Source organism: Nicotiana sylvestris, chromosome 2, assembly GCF_000393655.2.
Source record: "Nicotiana sylvestris chromosome 2, ASM39365v2, whole genome shotgun sequence".
Classification (NCBI taxonomy): domain Eukaryota; kingdom Viridiplantae; phylum Streptophyta; class Magnoliopsida; order Solanales; family Solanaceae; genus Nicotiana; species Nicotiana sylvestris.
In genome coordinates, this window is record NC_091058.1 from 27,604,461 (window position 1) to 27,628,954 (window position 24,494).

The 24,494-nt window shown below is 37.3% G+C and overlaps 2 protein-coding genes across 2 annotated transcripts; both read left to right on the plus strand.

The window, feature by feature from the left end:
- The first annotated feature begins 7,006 nt into the window (after nt 1–7,006).
- LOC138883921 (uncharacterized) lies at nt 7,007–9,955 on the plus strand. Its single transcript, XM_070164640.1, has 5 exons — nt 7,007–7,249; nt 7,685–7,909; nt 8,127–8,523; nt 8,679–8,789; nt 8,862–9,955. Exons 1-5 carry the CDS (start codon nt 7,007–7,009, stop codon nt 9,953–9,955), a joined length of 2,070 nt encoding a protein of 689 aa, XP_070020741.1.
- Nucleotides 9,956–12,030: 2,075 nt separating this feature from the next.
- Nucleotides 12,031–12,572, plus strand: LOC138883927 (uncharacterized). Its single transcript, XM_070164650.1, has 2 exons — nt 12,031–12,423; nt 12,483–12,572. The coding sequence occupies exons 1-2, from the start codon at nt 12,031–12,033 to the stop codon at nt 12,570–12,572; spliced, it is 483 nt and encodes a 160-aa protein (XP_070020751.1).
- Nucleotides 12,573–24,494: the final 11,922 nt, after the last annotated feature.

Consider the following 24,494-nt stretch of genomic DNA (forward strand, 5'->3'; position numbering starts at 1 on the left):
TGGTTAAGACTCTCTGTAAAGTCATATAGATATTTTTTTGAACTCAATTTTGATTTTCTATCATTGTGCTTTTAACAGCTTTGCGCTTTCTGGCAGTAAAAATTATATTGCTGGTGCATCATCTTTTTTTTATATCATATTATTTTTTATTTTAATGCTTCCATTTTCTTTCGCTCGCACTTCTATAGAGTTACAACTTGAGTTTACTTGAAATATCAAGTTCCATATCCATATCCATATCATGGAATTGCAGATGATAAAAAGTATCCAATGCCAAAGTATTCAATTAAAAGTTAATTTTCCAGTGATTGGTGGTTTTCCTGTAATGAGGTAATCCCTTGAGTCTTTCTTCATCGTTAAGAATGATCAATAAAGGAGGCATTCAATGTTCTCGAAATTTTCTTTAGTAAGGCTACTAACATGAAAGTTCTTGCGTACAAATCGTCTACTCATGATGAGATAGTTACGTCTGCTAGCCCCAAAGTGAAGATCAATCCTATGAAGGCAGGTAATTTGTGAATACCAACATTTTTCATTTTCAGAGGTTTAATGGATGAAAGAAATTACGATACAAGCCGCGATGAGGTTCATATATGTTGAGTAATTTTTATTAACTTCAAATTAACTATTTTGGTACTGTTGATTTTGTACTAAGATTATAATATATTTTCAGACCTTATAAAGTAATTTTTTGTTTTTAATCTTGACATAAAAAGATTACTGCAATAATGTGAAAATTTAATTTTTTAATAAAATTATTTTTAGTAAGTTTTGAAAATATTATTGCAATACTTAATGATTGGTACTGACCTTTGTAGCTTTACTTGCTTGATTGATGGAATTGTTAGTTGATGGGGGAATCGACTTAAGAAATAATACAATAACAATGTGACATAGATTCATAGACTGCTAACAAATTGAAGAAATATGTTAATGAAGTTAAGATTTCCATATCAACGTACGTTTTCAAAGACTTAATAGCCTGTGATATATATGTTCTATTATAGATAACTAATAAATTAAAATACTATTACTTTGTAGCTACAATTTGATTGTGTTTGAACATTTATTTCTGTTTGCTTGTGCCGGTCCATGGAAACAGTCAATAATATCTCCGTGCTATTTTAACCATTACATATGGTGGCAGAACACAGACTTGATCTCCTCCATCATTTGGGAAAGCTTGCTTCTACTTTTATGGTACGATCTTCTCCTATTCCTCAATAGTTATAGTTGTACATCAATTTGTGCGAGTGCAAATTACATTGCTATTACTTCTTATTTCTTATGCAATTGAATTGTTCCTGAAGAAGTTTTGCTATTTGTCACACCTTTATATCATTACTTCTGATTTCTCATGCACTTGAAATATGCTAAATTACTACAACACTGCATAATTTATGCTAACTTTCTGTAGAAAATGGTATGAACTATTAGCTAGAGTTTGATATGTTTTAATAATGGTAAAAAAATTTTTGCAAGTGGTGTATGTGTGATGTATTTGTCTAAACAATGTTAACAACATATGAACATTATAATTTTTCTATTATTATCTAGATTTTTGCTTGTGATCGTAGGGCAACCCTTAATGGAGCATTTTCTTGGTTCTATTTTTGTTTCACTTTATGATATTTCTGTTTTTGGTAGAGATATTGATACTCCGATTGCTTCAGTTTTTAAAGAGGAGATAAGTTGATTTTAGGAAATTTTTGCAGTTTAAAAGAACAATGCATAGCTTTTCTAAACATTCAAATTTTATTAGGACTATTTATGAGCATGTGAATATGAATGTAGGATAAACATTTTTATTCTGATAGTTTATATTTGTACAATAGAACTATAACACAAAGTTTCTTCCCTACAAGTGTGCTGAAAAATTCATAAAAAGCTTAACAACTACTATTAATATTCTCGCTTTCTTTACAGATGATTCAGAGAGCAGTTGGGCAATTGAATGAAGAAGACGATTCTTATGAAAAAACAAAATCAAAGTATATTATGACAGTGGGGTGACTTGCCATTGGCTCATATTACCATACTCCGACACCATTTGAGAGACCTGTGTGAAAAGAGTAAATTGCAGAGATTCTCTATGGTTGCTATAAGGCTTTGTGATGCAATTCCCTATTCCATATGTATATTGACAGTGCATTTACATATTCATACAATAATAGTATTTGCATGCTCCTTATTGTCTATCGTATTTTTAAAATAATATTTTTTTTTATGAAAAACTATATTTGATATTTTCCGCGCAACGCGCGGATACGGATACTAATATATTTTAAAAATACTTATTGTCGGAAGTTATTTTTTCATAACTATCTAAACTTAAGAGACCTTCTTCGTAACAATGCTCCAACTATCATTTAGATACTATTTACAGTTTGATATCAACAAATTTAATCAAAACGTTATCTTATTTGCTAAGAATATTTTTAATCTTTAGTTATATATATTTTTCACTAACTAACCAATAGCTTAAAAAGGTATAATTTCAAAACAAAGAGAAACAATTTTTAGAATCAACTTGTTTTCCAAAAGTAGTTTTTATCGCACCAAACACACCACCCACGATATCGTTGAGTCATGGAAAGGACATGATAGCGGCTTTCACATGGCTGTTGAAGTTGCATTTAAATGGCAGTATATGTGACGCTATTCGTATGGTACGCAACTATTTGGTTATGGAAAGGGAAAGGAAAAGCCGTGAGAAATGCTTGTATCACCGACTGGGTTGGCTCCTCGTCTCATTTGACAGCTAAGATACTTGCTTTCATTCACTGATTTAATCAATTTCTTATTTAGGGCGAATCTTTTTTCAATTAAAAAAGAAAAGAAAAAGAGGTTCATGTATCATGACGCCAGCTTGACGAATTTAGGTTCAAAGTTTGATGGCTAAATAATTAAAGGCAAATCAGATTTGGGGTTCCAAAATCCTAAGATCTAAGTAATGAATTGATTCTAGCCACGTTCTAAGATACGTTACAGGAAATAAAAAAGGGAACAAATATTTGGTTTTCGTCAGCGATGTCATATGTGTAACAGCTTAACTTGTAAGTTATAACACTAACTTAATAGATTACACCTAATTTAGGTGTGTGTTCAAGCAAGCTGACAAATCTAGACATTTGGCCGTTGCAAGGTTTAGTTGCTTTGTGTGTATGGGTCAAAATCTGATTGAGGTAACTTGGCACAAGGATAAATTATTAAGAGGCAATTAGGTCGAGGTCGTACATAAGAATAAGAGTAAAGGAACTTACAGACGAGCTGCTAATCGGGGCCAAAATCAAAAGTTCGAGTCTGCAAATAACGGCTAGTTCTGTAATAAGATATTTAGGAGAATATTCCATTGAATCTTCTCTGTACCTGTACTTTAAGTTAGGTTGGAGACATGTCTCGTACAAATAGAAAGGTAGAAAGAAGAAAAAAGAGGATATAATATTTTATTTGATAAGAACTTTCTTGAAAATTGACTCTCAAGAAAAATACAAACATTACTTTTCCAAAGAGATTCGAATTCCCATATTCATTTGTCTTAAATCATTGTCAGGAAGAGAAATCATTCACCTCATTCAATATTGGGTGAATCATTCTCTCTATTTACATTTATTATCATTTAATATACTAGTCTTAGCGTACGCGCGATGCGCGTGAATCCTGTCTTAATGAGTATAAATTTATTTAAAAAATAGTTTTGAGTTATAAAATAAAAGTGTAAGTTCCTAAAGATGATCATGAATATTGGTTGTGTATAACTAACTCAATAATTAAAGAAACTATCTCAGAAGTCTTCATTCATCAATTATTCAACTTGAGACTTGTTCCAAATTTGTAATTTCATAATTTCAGTTTCACCGGCAAGAACCTTGAAAATGTAAATAATGTTGAAGGATACAACTTATAACATATAAGCAGACAAGTAATAATCTACGATCTTTAAATAGCACAAAATCAAAGTGCAATAATAAACAAAAAAAGACATTAAAAAAAAGAAGAAATAAAGCAAACTAGTAAGAGAATCTATAATTGAAAGCTAGCTGATAAACCCGCTCATATTTAGCTAAATATATCATGGATTAATAATTAAGAAATCTCATAAATTGTCTTGTTAATTTGTGCATTTAAAACTTTTAAAAGTTAAAAGTATAATATTAAATGAGATCATTGGCGCAATAGTCTTGTATATTTTTATAAAGTGAAACTATCTACGTTATATTCAAGAACCCGTACCTCTTCTTTCTTAAATTTTTTTATTCTTCTTTTATTTATTTTTTACATTATTTAAATATAATTTACGTGCAAGACCTATACGAAGTGATATTTTAACAATCTCTAAATATTATACCTTTCTACATGATTCGAATAAGAAAATAAATTAATAAGCAAAATTTTAATTAATTTTATGCTCTTAAATATTCAAATAATAATTAAATAACTATTAAATCAACAAAAGTAAGTTGTAGAAAATTTTCAACAAACGTAACCTATGAGCACATTTTCTTATTTAATTAACATGTTATGGTGAAGGCTAAAAATTAGGACTTTCTTACTTAGTTCAATAATGAAATATTTTTGTAGGCATATAAATTTTATTAAAATTAATATTCATGAAATAATTTGGACTATATTTTAAATTCATGATATATTGGTCCAAATAAATATATGGGATAATATAATTGAATTAATTATATAAGTCCAATATATATGGATTAAATAAATAAGTCTTAATCCATTGGGCTAGTCCATTTAATTGGGCTAAAGTGTTGAACCCACTTCATTAAGTCCAAGATGTCTTCTTCCTAGAGGCCCAGTTTGGTGCCATATGTCAAATGACGTGGCACACCAAATCAAGCAGAAGAGCCAATAGGACGATGCCACGTGTCAAAATGACAAGGCATGCCAAGTTACATTAAAAAGCTAATGAAATCGCGCCACGTGTGCAAGTGACATGTTCTGGCCAATCAAATGCGGCCATGTCACACTTCAATTTGATTGGTCGGAAATAGTTTATTCTTATCACAACTCCTCCCTTCCACAACTATAAATAGGGGTCTTCGTAGCTCAGAAAAGACACAAAAAATTATAGCAAGAAGCAAGAATGAGCTCGTGGATCAAACGCTGCAAATTCCTCGAGTAGTTTCAAGCTTCAAGCAATCAAGTTCAAGCTCAAGAACGAAGAACAAATCAATTTCAAGCTCAAGAACGAAGAACAAATCAAAGTCAAGTTCAAGTAATTAAGCTCAAGCTCAAGAACAAGATCATCGTTCATGGCAACAAATACATATTCAAGATCAAGCTCAAATGCCCTTGAATTTAATTACTATTGGAAAGAAGACTCAAAGGATTCATAGAGATTGTACGCTCATATCATTTGAAATAAAATACTACGATTGTTGCAATATTTTCGGTCTTGATTTTATTTTCTCGACGCAATTTATTATCTACAAATTCTGGCACGCCCAGCGGGACACTCTCTACCTCTCATCTTAACCTTTCAATCACCAAAGTTCAAGATCATTGAAATGGCTTCAAAGAAAATCAACTCCAGTTCAACTTCCACCAAGGCTGCTAATTTTAGGTTCTATGCTAATGTAGAAAACATACTCGACGTTACCTTTGGAAGCATTGGACCAATTACGAGGAGCAAAGAAAGCTCGTTAGGACAACAAGCACCCCAAGTGTCATCCGCATCAACCCCTGTTTTCGGATCTTCATCCTCAAAAGGAGCAAGATCTTCCACAACGCACTTAAAGGAGGAAGAGATGTTGCTGAAAAGATCAAGAAAACTCTTGCTCTGCTTGACCTCTCCGGATCCAAGCACTCTGCTATAAAGGAAGATGATGATGCTTCAAGTGATGGACCCTCCCCACTTACACCACATAGCGTGAGCCAATCAAGGATCAATATATGTGAAAATCCGTGCTACTCTCCATCGTCCACGACAATCATACAAACCATGGTGACAAACACTTCATCAATGGAGGAGTAGTTTGCAAACTTGACGGAAGCAATCGCTGGCTTGACCAAATGTATGCAAAATCTAGAGGCTAGAATTGACAAGCTAACATACAGGGTGGGAATCTTGATGGAAGAAGAATCCACCCACGCACCCGGCAAACTCCCAGAAATTCAAGAGATTGATCCTGCCCCGTGACAAGTTGCATCCACTAAGAAAATTCCAGTCTCTTCGGAAAGGATGATTCCAATAAATCAACTAAAGGAGTTCATTGAAGGGACTATAAAAAACAAATATGAAGTCGCTTCCAAGTCCTCCTTTACCTACACAAAGTCATACACTTCAAGGATCAATATGTTGAAGATGTCTGTTGGCTATCAACCTCCAAAATTTCAACAGTTTGATGGCAAAGGCAATCCAAAGCAACATGTGGTGCACTTCGTTGAGACAGGCAACAATGATGGGACTTAGGAGATTACCTCGTTAAGCAGTTTGTTCGCTCATTAAAAGAAAATGCTTTTGATTGGTACACAGACCTCGAGGCTGGATTTGTTGATAGCTGGGATCAACTAGATCAAGAATTCCTCAACCACTTTTATTGTACGAGACGTACTGTGAGTATGATAGAACTTACAAATGCTCGTCAACGAAAGGGTGAACTAGTTATCGATTTTATCAATCGTTGGAGGAATGCAAGCCTCAACTACAAAGACAAGCTTAGTGAAGCTTGGGTCATAGAGATATGCATCCAAGGCATGCATTGGGGACTACGATACATCTTACAAGGTATCAAGCCTGACACATTTGAAGAACTTGCGACTCGTTCCCATGACATGGAGTTGAGCATGGCCTCTGCTGGAAATGAAAGGTTGCCTATCTATGAGCCTCGCAAAGGGAACGACAAGCAAGAAGTCAAGAAATGGGTCCTCCGAATATTTTGGTCTTACATTAGTTTCGATATCTTTTTGGAATATGAACAAAGAAGAGAAGGGGCAAGTTCGTACCCAAATCTGAAAACAAAGAAGCTATGAATGTCAGCACATCACTATGAAGTTCACAACGAAGGTGATCAATAAGCAGAGTATGAAATCCACTTCTTTTCAAGATAAGCCAAGTGAAAAGTTGACTCTAAAAGAAAAGCAAGAGAACGAGTACCCATTTCTGGATTCTGATGTGCCAGCTATTTTTGAAGAACTTCTCGAGTTAAATCTCATTGAGCTTCCAGAGATGAAGCGGCCAAATGAAGCTGGGAAAACAAATGACCCAAATTACTACCAATACCATCGACTTGTGAGCCACCCTCTGGAGAAGTGATTTGTCTTCAAGGACAAAGTCATGGACTTGGCTCGCGAAAAGAATATCGTGCTTGAAGATGAGAAAGCAAGCATAAACCAAGTCTCTATCACCTTTGGCTAATTCAGTCCGGATGAATTATGTGGTTTTAAAGAAAGTAAAGATAAAGAATTACTGGAGAACGACAAAGTTGAAGTCAATTAACCTGATAATGATGAAGGTTGGACGTTAGTGACTCGTCATAGGCACCACAAAAGGAGCCCACAAAAAGAATCAATAGAACAACCAACAAGGAAAATGATGGTGAAAAGACCAAGTAGATGGAATCCAGTTAAATATTTGAAGAAAGCAAAAGTGGAGGTGCACCATCCTCAAAAGCCACGACATCAAGTGACCTTGGAGGAGTTCTTACCAAGTTGGTTCCGCACGAAGATTTCCCATGAAGGCATTGATGCCTCTTGTTGCCATGTTGATAAAGGGGAAGAAAAGAGTGATGACCTACCGTTGGAACCATCTTTGGAAAAGCTCATCGAGTCCATTCCTAAAGAAGTTAATGCTTGTGAGAAAGAGGTCACGTTCACAAATGACGATCTTCTTCTAGGTGACACTCTTCATAACCGCCCATTGTACCTGGTTGGCTATATGCGTGATGAAAGGGTAAATCGAATTTTGGTTGATAGAGGATCCTAAGTGAACATTTTGCCAATTCACACTATGGAAGAACTTGGTATTCCCATGAACGAACTCTCAGAAAGTCGTGTGATGATCCAAGGATTAAACCAAAGGGGGGCAAAGAGAAATAGGCGTGATTAGGCTGTGCATCACCATTGAAGATGTGCAATCAAGTGCATGGCTACATGTGATCGATGCAAAGACTTCATATAACGTCTTGCTTGGAAGACCTTGGATATATGAGAATAAAGTAGTTTCATCTACCTACCATCAATGTTTAAAATACTATGAGGGTGAGGTCGAGAAGAAGATAGTTGCTACTAATGATGAGCTATTCACCGAGGCTGAGTCACACTTCGCCAAGGCAAAGTTCTACTTGAAGAACCGTGTTATGAAGGAGCTAAAAGCTGATGATGGCATGAAAAGCAATAATAATGATCCCACAACTAAAAGAGAAGAGGTGACTACTGGTGAAGCCAAAGCTGTTACTGAGGAGGTACAACCCAACACGAATAAACCTCATAGAGGGAATATTGCGTCTTATGGCAAGAAAGTAAGTCCTGCGCTCCAATATGTCCCTAAAAGGAAAAAAGATGAAGGTGAATCATATAATCTCCAAACCAAGATGCTAAAGGAGCTAACTCTTTCAGTAAAACGAATTGAGGCAGTAAAGTTGTCCTTGAAGCCGCTTGTAGGGTTTGTAGCCAAATTCGTTTGTAGAATGTGTCACTCCCTACAAAATGAACACATGAAGGTTTTGATCCTAATGCTTACAAGCTATTTGCAAAATCAGGAAACAATCCCAATGAGCTGTCAAAATTAGGGAAGCTCCCATCAGAAGCTGCAATGAGGCAACCACGTGAAGGTTTGGGATACTAGCAACCGTCACCAGTGCGCATCTCTATAAGAAGGGTGAGCAGCAATTATATCACTGTAGAAGATGAATCGGCCGCTTCTAACAAGTCTTCTATCTTTGATCGACTTGGAAAATCACCTGTGAGGACCTTCGTATTTGAAAGATTGGGTCCATTAAAGAAGGGGAACAAGTTCCAGAGAAATTTTCAAAGCATAAGAACACCCGCTTCGCCCAAAATCCAGGAGATCTCTAAGGATTTCCAAAGTTTGGTTTTGGTTCCTTCTAGAATAAGGCGACAAACAAAACTTGTGGTTTCATGTAAAGAAGTACTGAAGGTAAAGCCATATATTGTGGTCTACACTAAGGAACATGACGAAGATAAAGAAAGTGTGGATTCTTCGTATCATGTTACTATACAATGTGAGAATGGCGTTCTATCTTCAATAGAGGATAATGTAGAATTGGAGGATGTTTCACCGTGTTATCACATATCCTTCATTGACGGGGACCCTCAAGAAGATGAAGATGCAAAAGATGCTCCACTTGAACTTGAAGAAGGAGTGAAGACGACAGTTGATGCCTTAAAAGAAGTTAACTTTGGCACCGATGAAGAACAAAGACCCACCTACCTAAGTGCTTTACTAGAAGTTGATGAAGAGAGCACTTATATTGAGTTACTCAAGGAGTTCAGGGACGTCTTCGCTTGGAGTTATAAAGAAATTCCTGGCTTGGACCCGAAAGTAGCATTCCATCACCTTGTAGTCAAAAATGGTGCTCGCCCTGTTAAACAAGATCAAAGGCGCTTTAAGCTGGACTTGGTTCCCTTGATTGAAACCGAAGTTAACAAACTCATCGAAGCTGGCTTTATTCGTGAAGTTAAATACCCAACATGGGTTTCAAGTATTGTCACTGTAAGGAAGAAAAATGGCCAGATTCGAGTGTGCGTTGACTTTAGGGATCTTAACAATGCGTGTCCGAAAGACGAATTCTTGCTTCCCATTCTAGAACTAATGATCGATGCTACTACTGGGTACGAGGAAATGTTATTTGTGGACGGCTCATCAGGCTATAACCAAATTTGTATGGCGCCAAAAGATGAAGAGCTTACTACATTCCATACTCCCCAAATGTATTTATTGCTACAAGGTAATGCCTTTTGGCTTGAAGAATGCTGATGCTACTTACCAAAGAGCTATGCAGAATATCTTTGATGACCTTCTCCACAAGAATGTCGAATGCTATGTTGATGACTTGGTGGTAAAATCAAAAAAGAAAAGCGACCACTTGAAAGACTTGAGAATGGTGTTTGAGTTGCTCCGGAGATACCAACTTAGGATGAATCCATTAAAATGCGCCTTTGGAGTTACCTCCAGAAAGCTCCTGGGTTTCATTGTCGAGCTAAAGTAGATGCAATATTGAAAATGCCCGAGCCCCGCAATATTCATGAATTGAAAGGTCTGCAAGGAAAGCTGGCATACCTTAGGAGATTCATCTCAAACCTAGCTGAGAGGTGCCTAACCATTCAATCGACTTATGAAGAAAGGCGTCCCTTTCAAATGGGACAAAGCGTGCAGCAATGCCTTTGAGAGCATTAAATCCTACTTGATGAAGCCTCCGGTTTTGGCAGGCCCTATACTTGGAAAGCTGCTGATACTATATATTTCAGCACAAGAAAGTTTTATTCGAGCACTGTTGGCCCAAGAAAATAGTGAAGGGAAAGAAAACTCCCTTTACTACTTGAGAATGATGATGACACCAAATGAAATGAATTATTCGCCAATTGAAAAGTTATGTTTGGTGCTAGTCTTCTCAATTCAAAAGTTGAAGCACTACTTTCAAGCTCATGTTGTCCGTCTTGTTTCAAAAGCAAATCCCATCAAGTTCATGATGTCAAAACCTGTCCTTAATGATCGAATAGCATGGTGGTACCTCCAACTTCAACAATTTGAAATCGTATACATCCCTCAAAAGGCTATAAAAGGACAAGCACTAGCGGACTTCTTGGCAGATCACCTTATACCAGATGACTGGGAGCTAACTGACGAGCTACCTGATGAGGACACAATGGTTGTTGAAGTTCAACCTCCATGGAAGATGTATTTTGATGGTGCTGCGCATCGCAGAGGAGCTGATGCTGGCATAGTATTTGTCACTTCCCAAGGTGAAGTCTTGCCCTGCTCCTTCACCTTGACACAACTCTGTTCCAACAATGTCGCTGAATATCAAGCATTAATACTTGGGCTTGAAATGACTGTTGATATGACGCAATTGCAATTGCAAGTCTTTGGTGACTCGCTATTAGTGGTCAATTAGCTTTTAGGTAGTTACGAGGTCAAAAAGCCTGAACTACACCCATATCATGATTACGCTAAAAAATTAATGGGGTGGCTCGGTGATGTGACTATTGAGCACGTGCCAAGGAGAGAAAATAAGAAGGCTGATGCTTTAGCTGCCCTGGCTTCATTGTTAATACTGCCTAATCAAGCGCAAGTTACTGTCTGCCAAAAATGGGTAGTACCGCCGCCAAATGAGGCTGAAAGGGAAGAAAATGAACTCAAGCATCTTGTCGCTATTTTTGAAGTTGAGAAAGAAGAATAGTGACAACCCATTATTGACTTCTTATGCTATAGGATACTTCCAGAAAATCCGCGAAGAAGGACTGAAATCCGTCGTCATGCACCTCGCTTCCTTTACTACAAAGATACTCTATACAGAAGGTCATTTGAAGGAGTACTCTTGCGATGCTTAGGGGAAGAAAAAGCACTCCAAGCTTTGCAAGAGGCACATTCTGGGGTATGTGGGTCACACCAGTCTGGACCAAAGCTCCACTTCCATATAAAAAGATGTGATATTGTTGGCCAACGATGGTAAAAGATTGCTTGGACTATGCTCGAAGATGCAAGGCTTGTCAATTCCATGCGAGTTTTATTCATCAACCTTCTGAAGTGTGGCACCCGACTGTTGCATCCTTGCTATTTGACGCTTGAGGATTGGATGTTGTTGGACCACTGCCGAAGTCCTCTGATGGGCACCTATACATCTTGGCTACAACTGACTACTTCTCAAAATGGGTTGAAGTTGTTGCTCTTAAGGAGGTAAAGAAAGAAAATGTTGCTAGTTTCATCCGAGTAAACATTATCTATCGCTTTGGCATTCCTTGTTACATAATAACTGATAATGGCAAGCCATTCGACAATATGTTGATGAACAAAATTGTGAACTCTTTGGCTTCAAGCAATGTAACTCTTTTATGTACAATGCAGCCGCCAATGGTCTAGTCGAGGCATTCAACAAGACTCTATGCAACTTGTTAAAGAAAGTCATCTCCAAATCCAAACGGGATTGGCATGACCGTATGGAGGAAGCTCTATGGTCATATAGGGCAACTCACCGCACGCCAACACAAGCGACCTCTTATGTACTCGTTTATGGAGTTGAAGTCGTCTTGTCACTCGAGCGCCAAATACCTTCATTACGATTAGCTATTCAAGAAGGCATTACCGATGAAGAAAATGCTCGACTTCGATTAGAAGAGTTGGAGGCTCTTGATGAGAAAAGATTGGAAGCTCAACAGAGTCTTGAATGGTATCAAGCTAGATTGTCTCGCGCCTTCTGTAAAAGAGTTCGCCCAAGACCCTTTCAGGTAGGAGATCAAGTCCTTGCCATAAAAAAGACCCATTATTACTTCCCATAAACCTGTAGGAAAGTTCACTTCAAAATGGGATGGGTCATATGTCGTGCAAGAAGGTTATTCAAGTGGGGCTTACAAGCTGGTTGATGCAGATGGCGTGAGAATCGGCCCTATCAATGACAAGTTTTTGAAGAAGTATTATCCTTGAAGTTGCAAAGCTCCTTGACGCATGAGCCTAAACTGCATGTTCCTATACTCCTAGCCCGCAAGAGTATAAACTGTGTACGGCCCAAAAAAAAAAATCAGAATCAAAACACTTTGATTTTCATTCTACCCATTCCAAAACAATTTGCAGTGTCGATGTCGTCTTCGAGTTGAAACTATAACTTTCCAATCTTAAGATGAACATATAAGTCCCTTTGCACCTTAAGTTGGCCTCTTCGTGGTTTTGTCCTTAAAATGTACTATAACTTTCCAATCTTAAGGCGAACATATGAGTCCCTTTACACCTTAAGTTGGCATCTCCGATAGTTGGGTCATTTTAAGAGTAATCTCTCTGGTAGTCGAGCCACATTGAGAATAATCTCTCCGGTAGTTGGGTCACATTGAGAGTAATCTCTCTGATAGTAGGGCCACATTAAGAGTCGGTAGTCGAGCCACATTGAGAGTAATCTCTCCGGTAGTCTGGACACATTGAGCGTAATCTCTCCGGTAGTCGGGTCACATTGAGAGTAATGTCTCAGGTAGTCGGGTCATTTTAAGAGTAATCTCTCTGGTAATTGGGCCATGAGAGTAATCTCTCCGATATTCGGGTCGAGATGAGTACTCATCCCTCACACCCTATGATTGTCTTCTACGTGCATGGATCGTCTTGTTGAACAAGAACATATCCTTCTTGTTTGACCTATAAAAAAATAAAAGAAGAAAAATATAAGAAAAGAAGAAGAAATTATCTTCGCATTAATGCTTCTGAGTCCATAAAAATAGACTCAAGTGGCTTGCAAATACTATGAACTGATACTCACAAGTTGGAGAGTACGCACCGTTTATATAGATTTCTCAAGGCAGTGGTTGAGAATAAAGTCCCGATGTGGGATTATCAACTAAGGCGGCCGGAACAAACTGTGTTCAATACAAATTCGGTGTCCATCTTCAAATAGGAATTCGATTCGCATGTACGTCGTCGCTGGCAGAAGTTCCTAATATAGTTATGTTTAATCCAAATTGCAAAATGAATGACATGGTTTCCGTTCAAAACGTGAGTAATCATTACAGTTGCAAATTATTACAGTTCCTAATATAGCTATGAAACCACTTGAATTCAACTAATCCTAGAGCAATCATCACAGTTGGACAAATGTATATTCCCTGTGTATTATATACGCATATAAAAGATATGTGTGTTTTATGTACGTTATACAAAACTGGTCACGGGGCAAGTGATTTTATACCCACGACAAGATTTGAAGTAGGTGGCAATTATAGGCATATAAATTTTATTAAAATTAAAATTATAAAATAATTTGGGCTATATTTTAAATTTAAGATATATTGGTCCAAATAAATATATGGGCTAATATAATTGAATTAATTATATAAGTCCAATATATATGGATTAAATAAAAAAGTCTTAATCCATTGGGTTAGCCCATTTAATTGGGCTAAATTGATGAGCCCACTTCATTAAGCCCAACATATCATCTTCCCATTGGCCCAATTTGGTGCCACGTGTCAAATGACGTGGCGCGCCAAGTCAAGCGGAAGAGCCAATAGGATCATGTCAGGTGTCAAAATGACAAGGCATGCCTAGTCACATTAAAAGGCTAATGAAATCGTGCCACGTGTGCAAGTGACATGTTCTGGCCAATCAAATGCGGCCATGTCACACTTTAATTTGATTGGTCGGAAAGAGTTTATTCTTATCACAATTTCTCCCTTCCACAACTATAAATAGGGGTCTTCATAACTCAGAAAAGACACAAGAAGTTATAACAAGAAGCAAGAAAGAGCTCGTGGATCAAACAATGCAAATTCCTCCACGAGTTTCAAGCTTCAAGTAATCAAGTTCAAGATCAAGAACGAAGAACGAATCAAGTTCAAGCTCAAGAACGAAGAACAAATCAAAGTCAGGTTCAAGTAATTAAGCTCAAGCTCAAGAACAAGATCATCGTTCGTGGAAACAAATACATATTCAAGATCAAGCTCAAAGGCCCTTGAATTTATTTACTATTGGAAAGAAGAATAAGAGGGATTATAGAGATTGTACGCTCATATCATTTGAAATAAAATACTACGATTGTTGCAATATTTTTCTGTCTTGATTTTATTTTCTCGACGCAATTTATTGTCTATAATTTTAATGACTAAAATTTTAGGTAATTTCAATGCCCTAAATATTAGGAAAGTAACTTAAATTACAATTGTATCCAATGTGAAATTTATTTTTAGAGCGTAAAAAGGCGAACGACATTTCGCTAAGGGCTTTCGTGCTTTTAATATAGTATATATATATATATATATATATTGCTTATCATTATTCTTTTCTCATTTATGATCGTATCATTTAATGCACATCGCATTAAATTTGTTTCAACAAACCTCCATGTTATCCTCATAAACATATTTCGGATCTGGAAATTATTATCGTTAACTAGGATTTACCCGTTATTCACTTATATAATATTGGTTTAACTAAAGGTTTCATACTTTTTGGTCAAACAATTTGGCGCCGTCTGTGGGAATTTTTTAGTTAAAATTTAGTTTCTTCTAGATAAAAAAATGCAAAAACTCTACACTTGTGTACACAAATCTAACATGGCAGACAACGAAGAGGAAAAGAGGAAAGCAATAGCCGACCTCATCACCAAACTACTTCACACCATCGACGAAGTCAATGAAACGGAGGGTGAAGAGATAACACCAAATACCTCTCCAAGGCAAAACAACTCGCCCATCCTCACGGCAGTATCACAGCCTCACACGGTAAAGGGGCCTCTACGTCCACAACGGAAGAGACACCACCAGTAGTGAAAAAGCTGCTCGAGGTGTGGTTGACAAACACGTTGACCAACATTCTTGACAAATCCGCTCAAAGGCCGAACCGAAAAGATGCAAGAGTTGGAGTTGCGTCAGCAACAGACGAGCAACACGCCCCCCCTCCCGTAACAAGTATTACTCACAATGTTAGTGATGCAGGTAACGACACCCTCACAACCATTCTTAGGAAAATGGAGGAGATGGAGAACGAGAACAAAATGCTTCGCAACTAAATGAAAGAACAACAAGAAAGGGTAGATAAAATATCAGGTGCCCCAAAACTCCTACCAAAAAAGGATGCTGGTCGATTTGTTGAGCCGCCATACAACGACGAAGCTGCACCACACGCAATACCTAAAACCTTCAAAATACCGCCGTACTTGAAAATATACGATGGTACAATAGACCTCGAAGATCATGTGACCCACTACGTCACCGTAGTAAAAGGCAATGACCTCGTCAAGGAGCAAGTACCCTCCATCTTACTAAAGAAGTTCAGCGAAACCCTCACCGGTGGCGCGTTGACTTGGTATCCACAGCTGCCCACACGCTCGATCAAAACATTAGAAGAAATGGCTGACAAGTTTGTAACAGCCCATGCCGGAGCAAAAAAAGCGGAGGCAAGAGTAAATGACATATTTGCCATTAAACAATCACCTGGAGAGGAACTAAGGGACTTCCTTGCTCGATTTAACCGAGTAAGGATGACCTTACCAAATGTATCGAAAGGAATGGCTGTGAGCACGTGATTTTTGCCTCACGAAAATTACTCCAAAATAAATCAAAAAATAAATAAAACAAATCTCTTTTAGTGTGCAATTTTTAGAATTTGTGTGGTGTTTGTTAATTATTTGTGTTGTCCGTAAATGTTTGCTTTGTTATAATTAAACAAAATTAAAATAAAAATACATGTCTCATGCATATCTAGGATTTAATTATGCATTTAATAATTGATTTAAAAATAAAATCACAAAAAATATGCATTTGTTCTATTTTAAATGTTCCACTGTGTGATTAATGTTTTGTCTATGTGTTAATAGTTGTTAAAAAGTAATTAATATTTTTGTAAGTTTAAAATTGTTTTATAATTAAAATTGGGAATTTAAATTAGGAAATTGAAAATGGGTTCTGAATATTAAAAATCGGGCCTGGACTGAAATCCAGGCCCAAACAAAAAAATTCAACCCTCCACAGCCCAATCCCAACACTCCCATGTCCGGTCCAATGTAATCAAACCAAACGACATCGTTTTGTCACATTTCATCAAGGGCCATTGGATCAAATCAATCTAACGGCTGAGATCTCATCACCCTTACCCGTAACCCCCTACCTGATCCACTGCCCCGATCCAGCCTGACCCCAATATTTATCCAAACGACATCGTTTGGTTAAATGAATTGATCTCAACCGTGTATCATGCTTGATCTAACGGTCAAGATCAATCCACCCTTCCCCTATATAAACCCCAAATCCCTACCCCGGTCCCCTAACTAAACACCCCCTCCTCTCTACTGTTCATCATCCCCTCCGAAATCACACCCCTAACCCTAGCCGCCCTCATTCCCCACCGCCTGAAACCCGGCGGCAACAACGCCGCCAGTCACCACCTTAACACCCCAGACTCCTCACAACCTTTTCTTCACGGATCTGGCCTTAGTTTCCTTCGAATCAGGCCCCAACTCTTCAAATCTTAAATCGAAGGTTGGCCTGAAAACCTTATCTTCTCCAATGGCCTCCAAAATAACACCACAGCTTCCCCTAAATACCCTCACCACGGATCTGTTAGTTGCATGGCTCGAATCCTACTGGAACTGCTCGAATCTTCATTTGAAGATTCGAGTTAAACCTGACCCTATCCCAACCTACCTCAAACTCACACCAGTTACCCACCTGATCTCCCTCGTTCCTAGAATACCATTGGTTTGATTCGAATATACCTAGAAATGTTCGGATTTGAAATCAAAAAATCTGAAACCCTAAAAATTTCCAGTCATGGAATTTGTCTAATTCAAGTGAGGGATTGAGGTCTAAGAGACTTTAATCGAGGTATTCTCAGTTGAGAATACTTCGAATAAAGTCTGTTCAGCCTCAAAAGGTCCAAGTCCGAGTCGACCCTGTGTCCGTGTAAATTTAAAGATTCAAAGGTATTTTTCCTATTTCTTTTTATATTCTATGTATATATTGTTGCCTGTTTCAGTAGCTGGTGTAAGTTTTCATATTTGTTTAGTTGATTCCGTGATTCTGTCTCATACCCGTCTATTTGATCAGAATTATACTATTGTTTTGTTGATTATGATTGTTTATAATATGTGTAATCGACTCGATTAAGTTCGTCGATTAGTTGTTTTGTAAATTCTTATTGCCTTTAATGCTGATTGTAATACTCTGTTGTCTGTTTTGGTTGTTATCATTTTGTTGAAGTCAGTTAATTAGTTCTTCCCAACTAGTTATTTCTTGTTTAATAAGTCAGAAAGATTGTCGATCATTCGTGTATGTTGATTTCTGAACCAGTTGGTTTCAGGGCATTGTCAGTATATTGACAATGCTTCTGTATTTGTTTAATCTTAGTTCAATGTTGAAATTCAGTTTAAATTGTTCTTTTGTTCAGTGTGATGTTGTTGTGATGATTAGGTTTAATTTCAATTTTACAAAGTGTTGGTTAAATACAATTGTATTAGGAGGTTAATTATAGGATTGGTTATAGCTGCTTGAACAGATTATAAAATCTGTTCTATATCAGATTCTGATTTTTAGTTTAAAAAACAGTAATAACAGTAGGATTTCAGGGGTATTTCTGGGGATAAAACAGTGAGGGTAATATGATAATAGTAGTGTGCTGAAAGTGGAATGTTAGTGGCTATTAATTAATGGGATAATGGGAAACAAAGGGTAATGGGGCTGCTGAAAATCAGGATAAGATCACTTAATGAGATTTAAAGTAGTAAAAGCAGATTTTGGTGGAGATTTTCTGATTTATAAAAGAGAAAAGGGTCCAGGCAGCACTTAAGAGAAGAGGGGTAGACCTGTATAAAGACAAGACTCAGATTTTGAAAAAAGGACTGGGATTTGAAGTGAGAGATCAGATTTTAAAAAAGAAGTAAAAAATCTAATTTTAAAAGAATGGAACAAATTTTAATACACACAGATATAGAAATACATATACACAGAGAGAGATAGAGAGAAATCTGGACAGAAATTAAGAGAGGAAAAACACACAGAAGCTGAAATAGAGAATAGAAAAGGAAAATCTGAAACATTGTTTTCTGGAATCTGTCCGGGTCTGTTTGTTGATACTGCTTGGTTTTAAAATCTGAAATTCTTTAAGAAGCTTTGCTCTTGTGTATCTGGGTTCCTCGGGTCCTTTTTTTGTTGTTCAAATCTGTGGAAATACTGGTATTCTGCTGATTTTGTTGCTGCTATTACTGCTGAAATTTACTCCTTCTACCTTCATTTCCAGGTACATATCTTTAAAACTCATGTCATGCAAAGCTTTCAACATGACGAATAAATGAAGCTTGAATTGTAATTTTGTCTTCTATTTATTTAAGTTCGTTAGTTTAAATTTCAGCTTTGTTTCATGTTGATTAACTAGTAGTGAGTTCGACACGATGGCTATAAGTTAATTGTCTTATTTTGAAATTCGTATAAAAGTTTTGTAATAATGTTATCCATTTCGAAATCTCATTAGTATAGTTATATTTGAATTGTCAAAATAGGGAATATGGCATAAAAATGGGCCATTGATTACATCCCGTAATATTTTTAGCTAAATGTAAAGTAGAATGGAAGTATCAAGAAATTACATTATTAGTATATCTTGTAAAAAATATGATTTTGTTTAGATTGATATAAGTTATATGTTCATATATGGCATGATGACGGGTATATATATAATCATATGAGGAAGGTGATTTGATATAGCTCGTTACGATGTTAGAATGTTATGAATGTTTCAGACGTACAATTATGTTGCATGTAAGGCAAATTTTATTGAATCGATTTGTATAATAATTCCCTTTCTTATCAACTTGATGCCTATCTACCATCGTAAACAAATTAACCAAACGATTACAACTTTGGATTAAAAACAAGTAATGTAGAAGGTGATTAGGTTTATAAATTATAACATTTTTTTAAAAAGTATAAAAATAGCATTCGCCTCAAATAGAATAATGAAAATTCTTCGAAAATATCACTTCCTTTCTTACATCAATTCTTTCCCAATTTTTATACGTAATTCGCACGTTGTTTATTTGGGTAGGCAAATATTGTATTCACTAAATGGTAGTATTAATCACACGTTGTTTATTTTTACTCCTTAAATTCGAATGGTTTGAAGAATATAATTCATACGCGAAAAAGTATAATTTGCGATCAACGTCCAATAAATTGTAAATTTTTTCAAGGAATTTAGAGACTAGAGGAATATTTATTTCTCATGATGTTCACATAAAAATACGTGGATATAATAAACAATCTGTAAACAAATTTATACTACCATCAAGAATATTTTTATGATTAGGGATACGTTCGCGTAACCTGATTATATTTCTAAAAGCAATTCGGATTATGCGTTCGCGCAACTTCGAGCGAATATTTAATAAAAGGGATTTTTCGGAGAATAGCAAATTAATTTCCTAAAAACCCGAGATGTGCAATTCACTATTTAAGAAAGACGAACGTTCTTAATTTTATTTTAAGCGCAGTTTCGAATATCAAATAATTTTTTTTATATATAATAAAAATATAAAAATATTATCAACCTTTTTGTGTACACGTATGCGTGACACGATTCTCTACAATTATAAAAGGTATATAATACGAATATACGTACGCGTAATTCGTTTATATAATTGTAAACAATAAACAGAAGCGGTAACAAAATCATGCAATAAAAATGTAAAATCGAGATAATTAAGCCAAGAATAAAAACAGTTAAGCGACCGTGCTAGAACCACGGAATTCGGAAATGCCTAACACCTTCTTCCGGATTAACAGAATTCCTTACTCAGGATTTCTGGTTCGCAGAATAATAAACAGAGTCATATTCTCCTCGATTCAGGGATTAAAACCGGTGACTTGGGACGCCTTAAAATTCCCAGGTGGCGACTCTGAAATAATTAAATAAATCCCGTTTCGACTGTCCTTCAATTGGAGAAAACTCCCCACGCGCCCCGCGGGCGCGGTAAAAAGGAGGTGTGACAGCTCTGGCGACTCTGCTGGGGAACGAACCCAGAATCTCTGGTTCAGGGTTCAAGAATTCGAGCTTAAAATAACTGTTATAATTGGCTTTATTTATTATCTGATTTTTTTTACATGATATATGCCAAATGTGCTAAATGACACTTTTACCGCTTTAATATTATTTGAATTGTGAATATATACAACTGCTACGAAACCCCCTTCTTTCTGAGTCTTCTAAATTTATGGTGCACACGTGCGCGTGGCCCACCTTTCTGTTAAAGTCATACCAAATAAGACGAAGTTGGGACAAGTAACTAGGCCGAGTAGACTTTCATGCTCCCGGTACGTTGCCCCCACTTCGGCTCAAACTGTCCGTTTGGGTGAGCCAGGTTTAGAACAATATGCCTCAGGTTTTTTACCTAGAATAACTCAGCCATGTACCGGATCCCTAGTAGGAACGTCCATTTGCATCATGTACATTTGGCCTTGAAGACTCAACACAGGGGTTGGGTCTGTCTAGGACAGGTGAACCCGAAATAAAAAGATCATCCTGATGCATCTTACTTGTTACCTGTGCATTCATTTGCCTCGGATTTGCTTGTTGACCAGCTTAATCAAAATCATTGTGAGGACCGAGGAATAAAATGGGTTGTTTTAAAGAAATTCCCAAAAAATAAGTTTTAAATCTTGAAATAAAAGGTGTTTAATAAATAAAAATTGAAAATGATTTTTTTAGTGTATATTTTCAAAATGAGTCTTGACTTTATTAAAATTAAATTTCAGATACAAAATGAGCACCACGCAAAACCCCTCATCCACGAATACAGACGAGTTTCTATTTCAGCTTCAAATGTGGTGGTATGAATTAGGCGAAGATGGTCAAAAATGGGTCGTCAAGCATTTGGGAAATCTCACGGATATTATGAAAGTTAAACCCCGTGATGATCTGATTGCGGCGTTAGTAACTTTTTGGGACCCTGTTCACAATGTCTTTCGTTTCTCTGATTTCGAGCTTACTCCTACATTAGAGGAGATAGCTGGATATGCTGGTTTTAACGGAAGTCTAAGAAATCAAAACCTAATATTTACAACGGCTCCATCGGTACATCGATTCTTCGGTCTTCTGAACATCAGTAATCAAATCAGGAAAAGCAATGTCATCAACGGATGTTGTTCTTTCAACTTCTTGTATTCAAGGTTCGGAAAGCCAGATGGATTTGAAATTCACGAGAAAGGCCTTACTAACAAGCAAAACAAAGACACCTGGCAGATTCACCGTCGCTTCGCCTTCATAGTGGCTTTTATAGGAATCATGATCTTCCCAAACAAAGAGCGAACAATTGATATTCGCACCGCGAAAGTTGTGCAGGTCCTCACCACCAAGGAAAATCACACCCTTGTCCCAATCATTCTCTCAGACATTTATCGGGCGTTGACTTTATGTAAATCAGGAGCAAAAGTCTTCGAAGGATGCAAAATTTTGTTGCAAATGTGGGTGATTGAACATCTCCAACAACAGCCCAAGATCATACAGTATGGGCCAAGCAATGATAATTGCATCGAGAGTTATGAGGAAAGAACAAAAGATTATAAGTCCCCAGAAGGGATAGAAGCATGGGTATCTCATCTAAGGGCTTTAACGGCAAATCAAATTGAGTGGACTTTGGGATGGCTCCCGATGAGGGAAGTGATACACATGTCAACCTCAAATAGTTATTTGCTACTATTGGGATTGAGAAGCATCCAGCCATATGCGCCACTAAGAGTCCTAAGACAACTAGGGAGATACCAAGTAGTTCCTGATGATGAAGATTTGAGTATGCAAGTAATCGAATTACACCCTGAAGCCACTATTCCCGAGGCTCTAATTCAGCAGATGTGGAATGGATGTCGATACTTGAAAAGTGATACTCAAGTCCCAGACACTACAAGGGGTGAAATAAATCCTGGGTATGCAAGGTGGTTTGAGAAACGGTCTCGCGTGGATGATGTACCAGAACCCGAGCTAAGTAGGCCAACAAAAAGACCCCATGTTCAAAACTTTAATGATAAAATCCAAGAGCGGTTGATTTGGGGAGAAAAGGAAAAGGGGTACAAAGCAACTATCCATGCCCTAAAGGAAAATCTGAGGAGCCTCAGTCTGGAGAAAGATTTGCAAGCACAAGAAGCCGAAGGCGAGAAGAAGAGTCTAGCTTGTGAGAAGGAAAATCTTCATGCTCGATTTCAAAAAATGAAAAAGGCTTCTGAAACACCAATGAGGAGTTGGAAGGATCAAAAAACCATCGCCAATCTTTTTGAAAGAATGCAAGATTATGATTCCATTCTTGCTAAAAACGAAAGGGCGTTGAGCAAAGCAAAAGAAAGAATCCAACAATTAAACGAAGAAGCCAGATCTAATAAGGAACGCCAAGTAAGGCAATCCGAAGAAGACAGGGCACAATTCAAGAAGGAAAAAGACCATTGGATACGATCAGAAGACCAACTTCGTGCACAACTAGAAGAGGCAAGAAGATACAACAGAGAACATCAACAAGCGGACATCGACAGAGAAAGAGCGCAGGCAAGATTAGAGCAGGCCAGGCTCCTAGCTCTATTAGAGTCAGCTCTAGATCGTGAAGACCGTGTCAGAGATATAGCCACCACTCGCCAGCAGCAATTGCAGAACCAAGACCAACGTCTCCAAGATTTCAGGGCACAAATCCACGACCTGGCGGTCTACACCTCTCAAAGTTATGTAAACTGCCAAGGAATGGATTATGAAAGGTTTACAGAGCATGCACCCATTTTTGCCCGTCATCTAGCAATGGAGTTGGAAAGGATGTATCGTACGCTGGGAGGTCATCCAGGTCAAGCCCCACATTGAGCAGATAATCCAATGATTGACAACAAAAGTGGAAAGTGGGGCATGTTGTGAGATGTTAAGAGTTGTATCTTTTATTTTGATTTAAGTGTGTGTGTTTCAAACTATTTTCTTATAAGGTTTTTAAATGTAATGTCTGTTCCATCTTTGTATAATGAATAAAAGTGTTTGCCTTATGACCGAACTACGCAAGGTCTGATTTATGCGGGGGCATGATACGTAGGCAATCTCTATAAGATTCGACCACCACAATAAGGAATATAATAAATAAAATAAAAGTGAGTAACAATAAATTTTCAAGAAAGCTGGGATGACATAAGCAGCCGAACAAATGCATAATAGAAAGGGGTTACTTGTCTAGGAGCATTGCATCTCAACGTGTAATTATATATGCGTTAAACTCTCAAAACTAACAAGTTTGTTCATTTCCAGAATTCAAGCAGTTAGTTTCTCTAAAGAGTATACTGACATATTATCATTATCACACGAGATCAAAAGGACCAATACCCGAAAGTATGTCTATCCCAGATGTTGACACAGGTATTGAGCTAGAGGAGATGGATGTCGGGAAAATGAAAGAAGAGATGTTTAAACTCAAGCAGCAAATGGCTGAGATGTACCAGGCCTGGTCTACAGGGCAGTTACCCCCATCTTACCCAACTAACCCTGCTCCATCAATGGCCCAAACTCAGGATAATCTTACCACTGAATTATCCCCAAATTTCCCCATCTACCAACACTACCGAGGCACCACCTCTCAGACACCGCAGTCTCCCCCTCCTAAACCAGTTTCATACTTTCCTCCACCTGTAACTCCCGTCTTTGTGGCACTTCCCACAACTACACTCCACAAATCTCCTAGTGAGCCTACATTCCAGGCCCAGGACAACCAATATTACCCCCGGAGCCCACCCTCAAAGCCTCCGAAATCCATTCAACTACTCCTCGTTTTGACCTCCCAACCGAAATTGACAAGCCAGCCAAAAATGCTGAACAAGAAGAG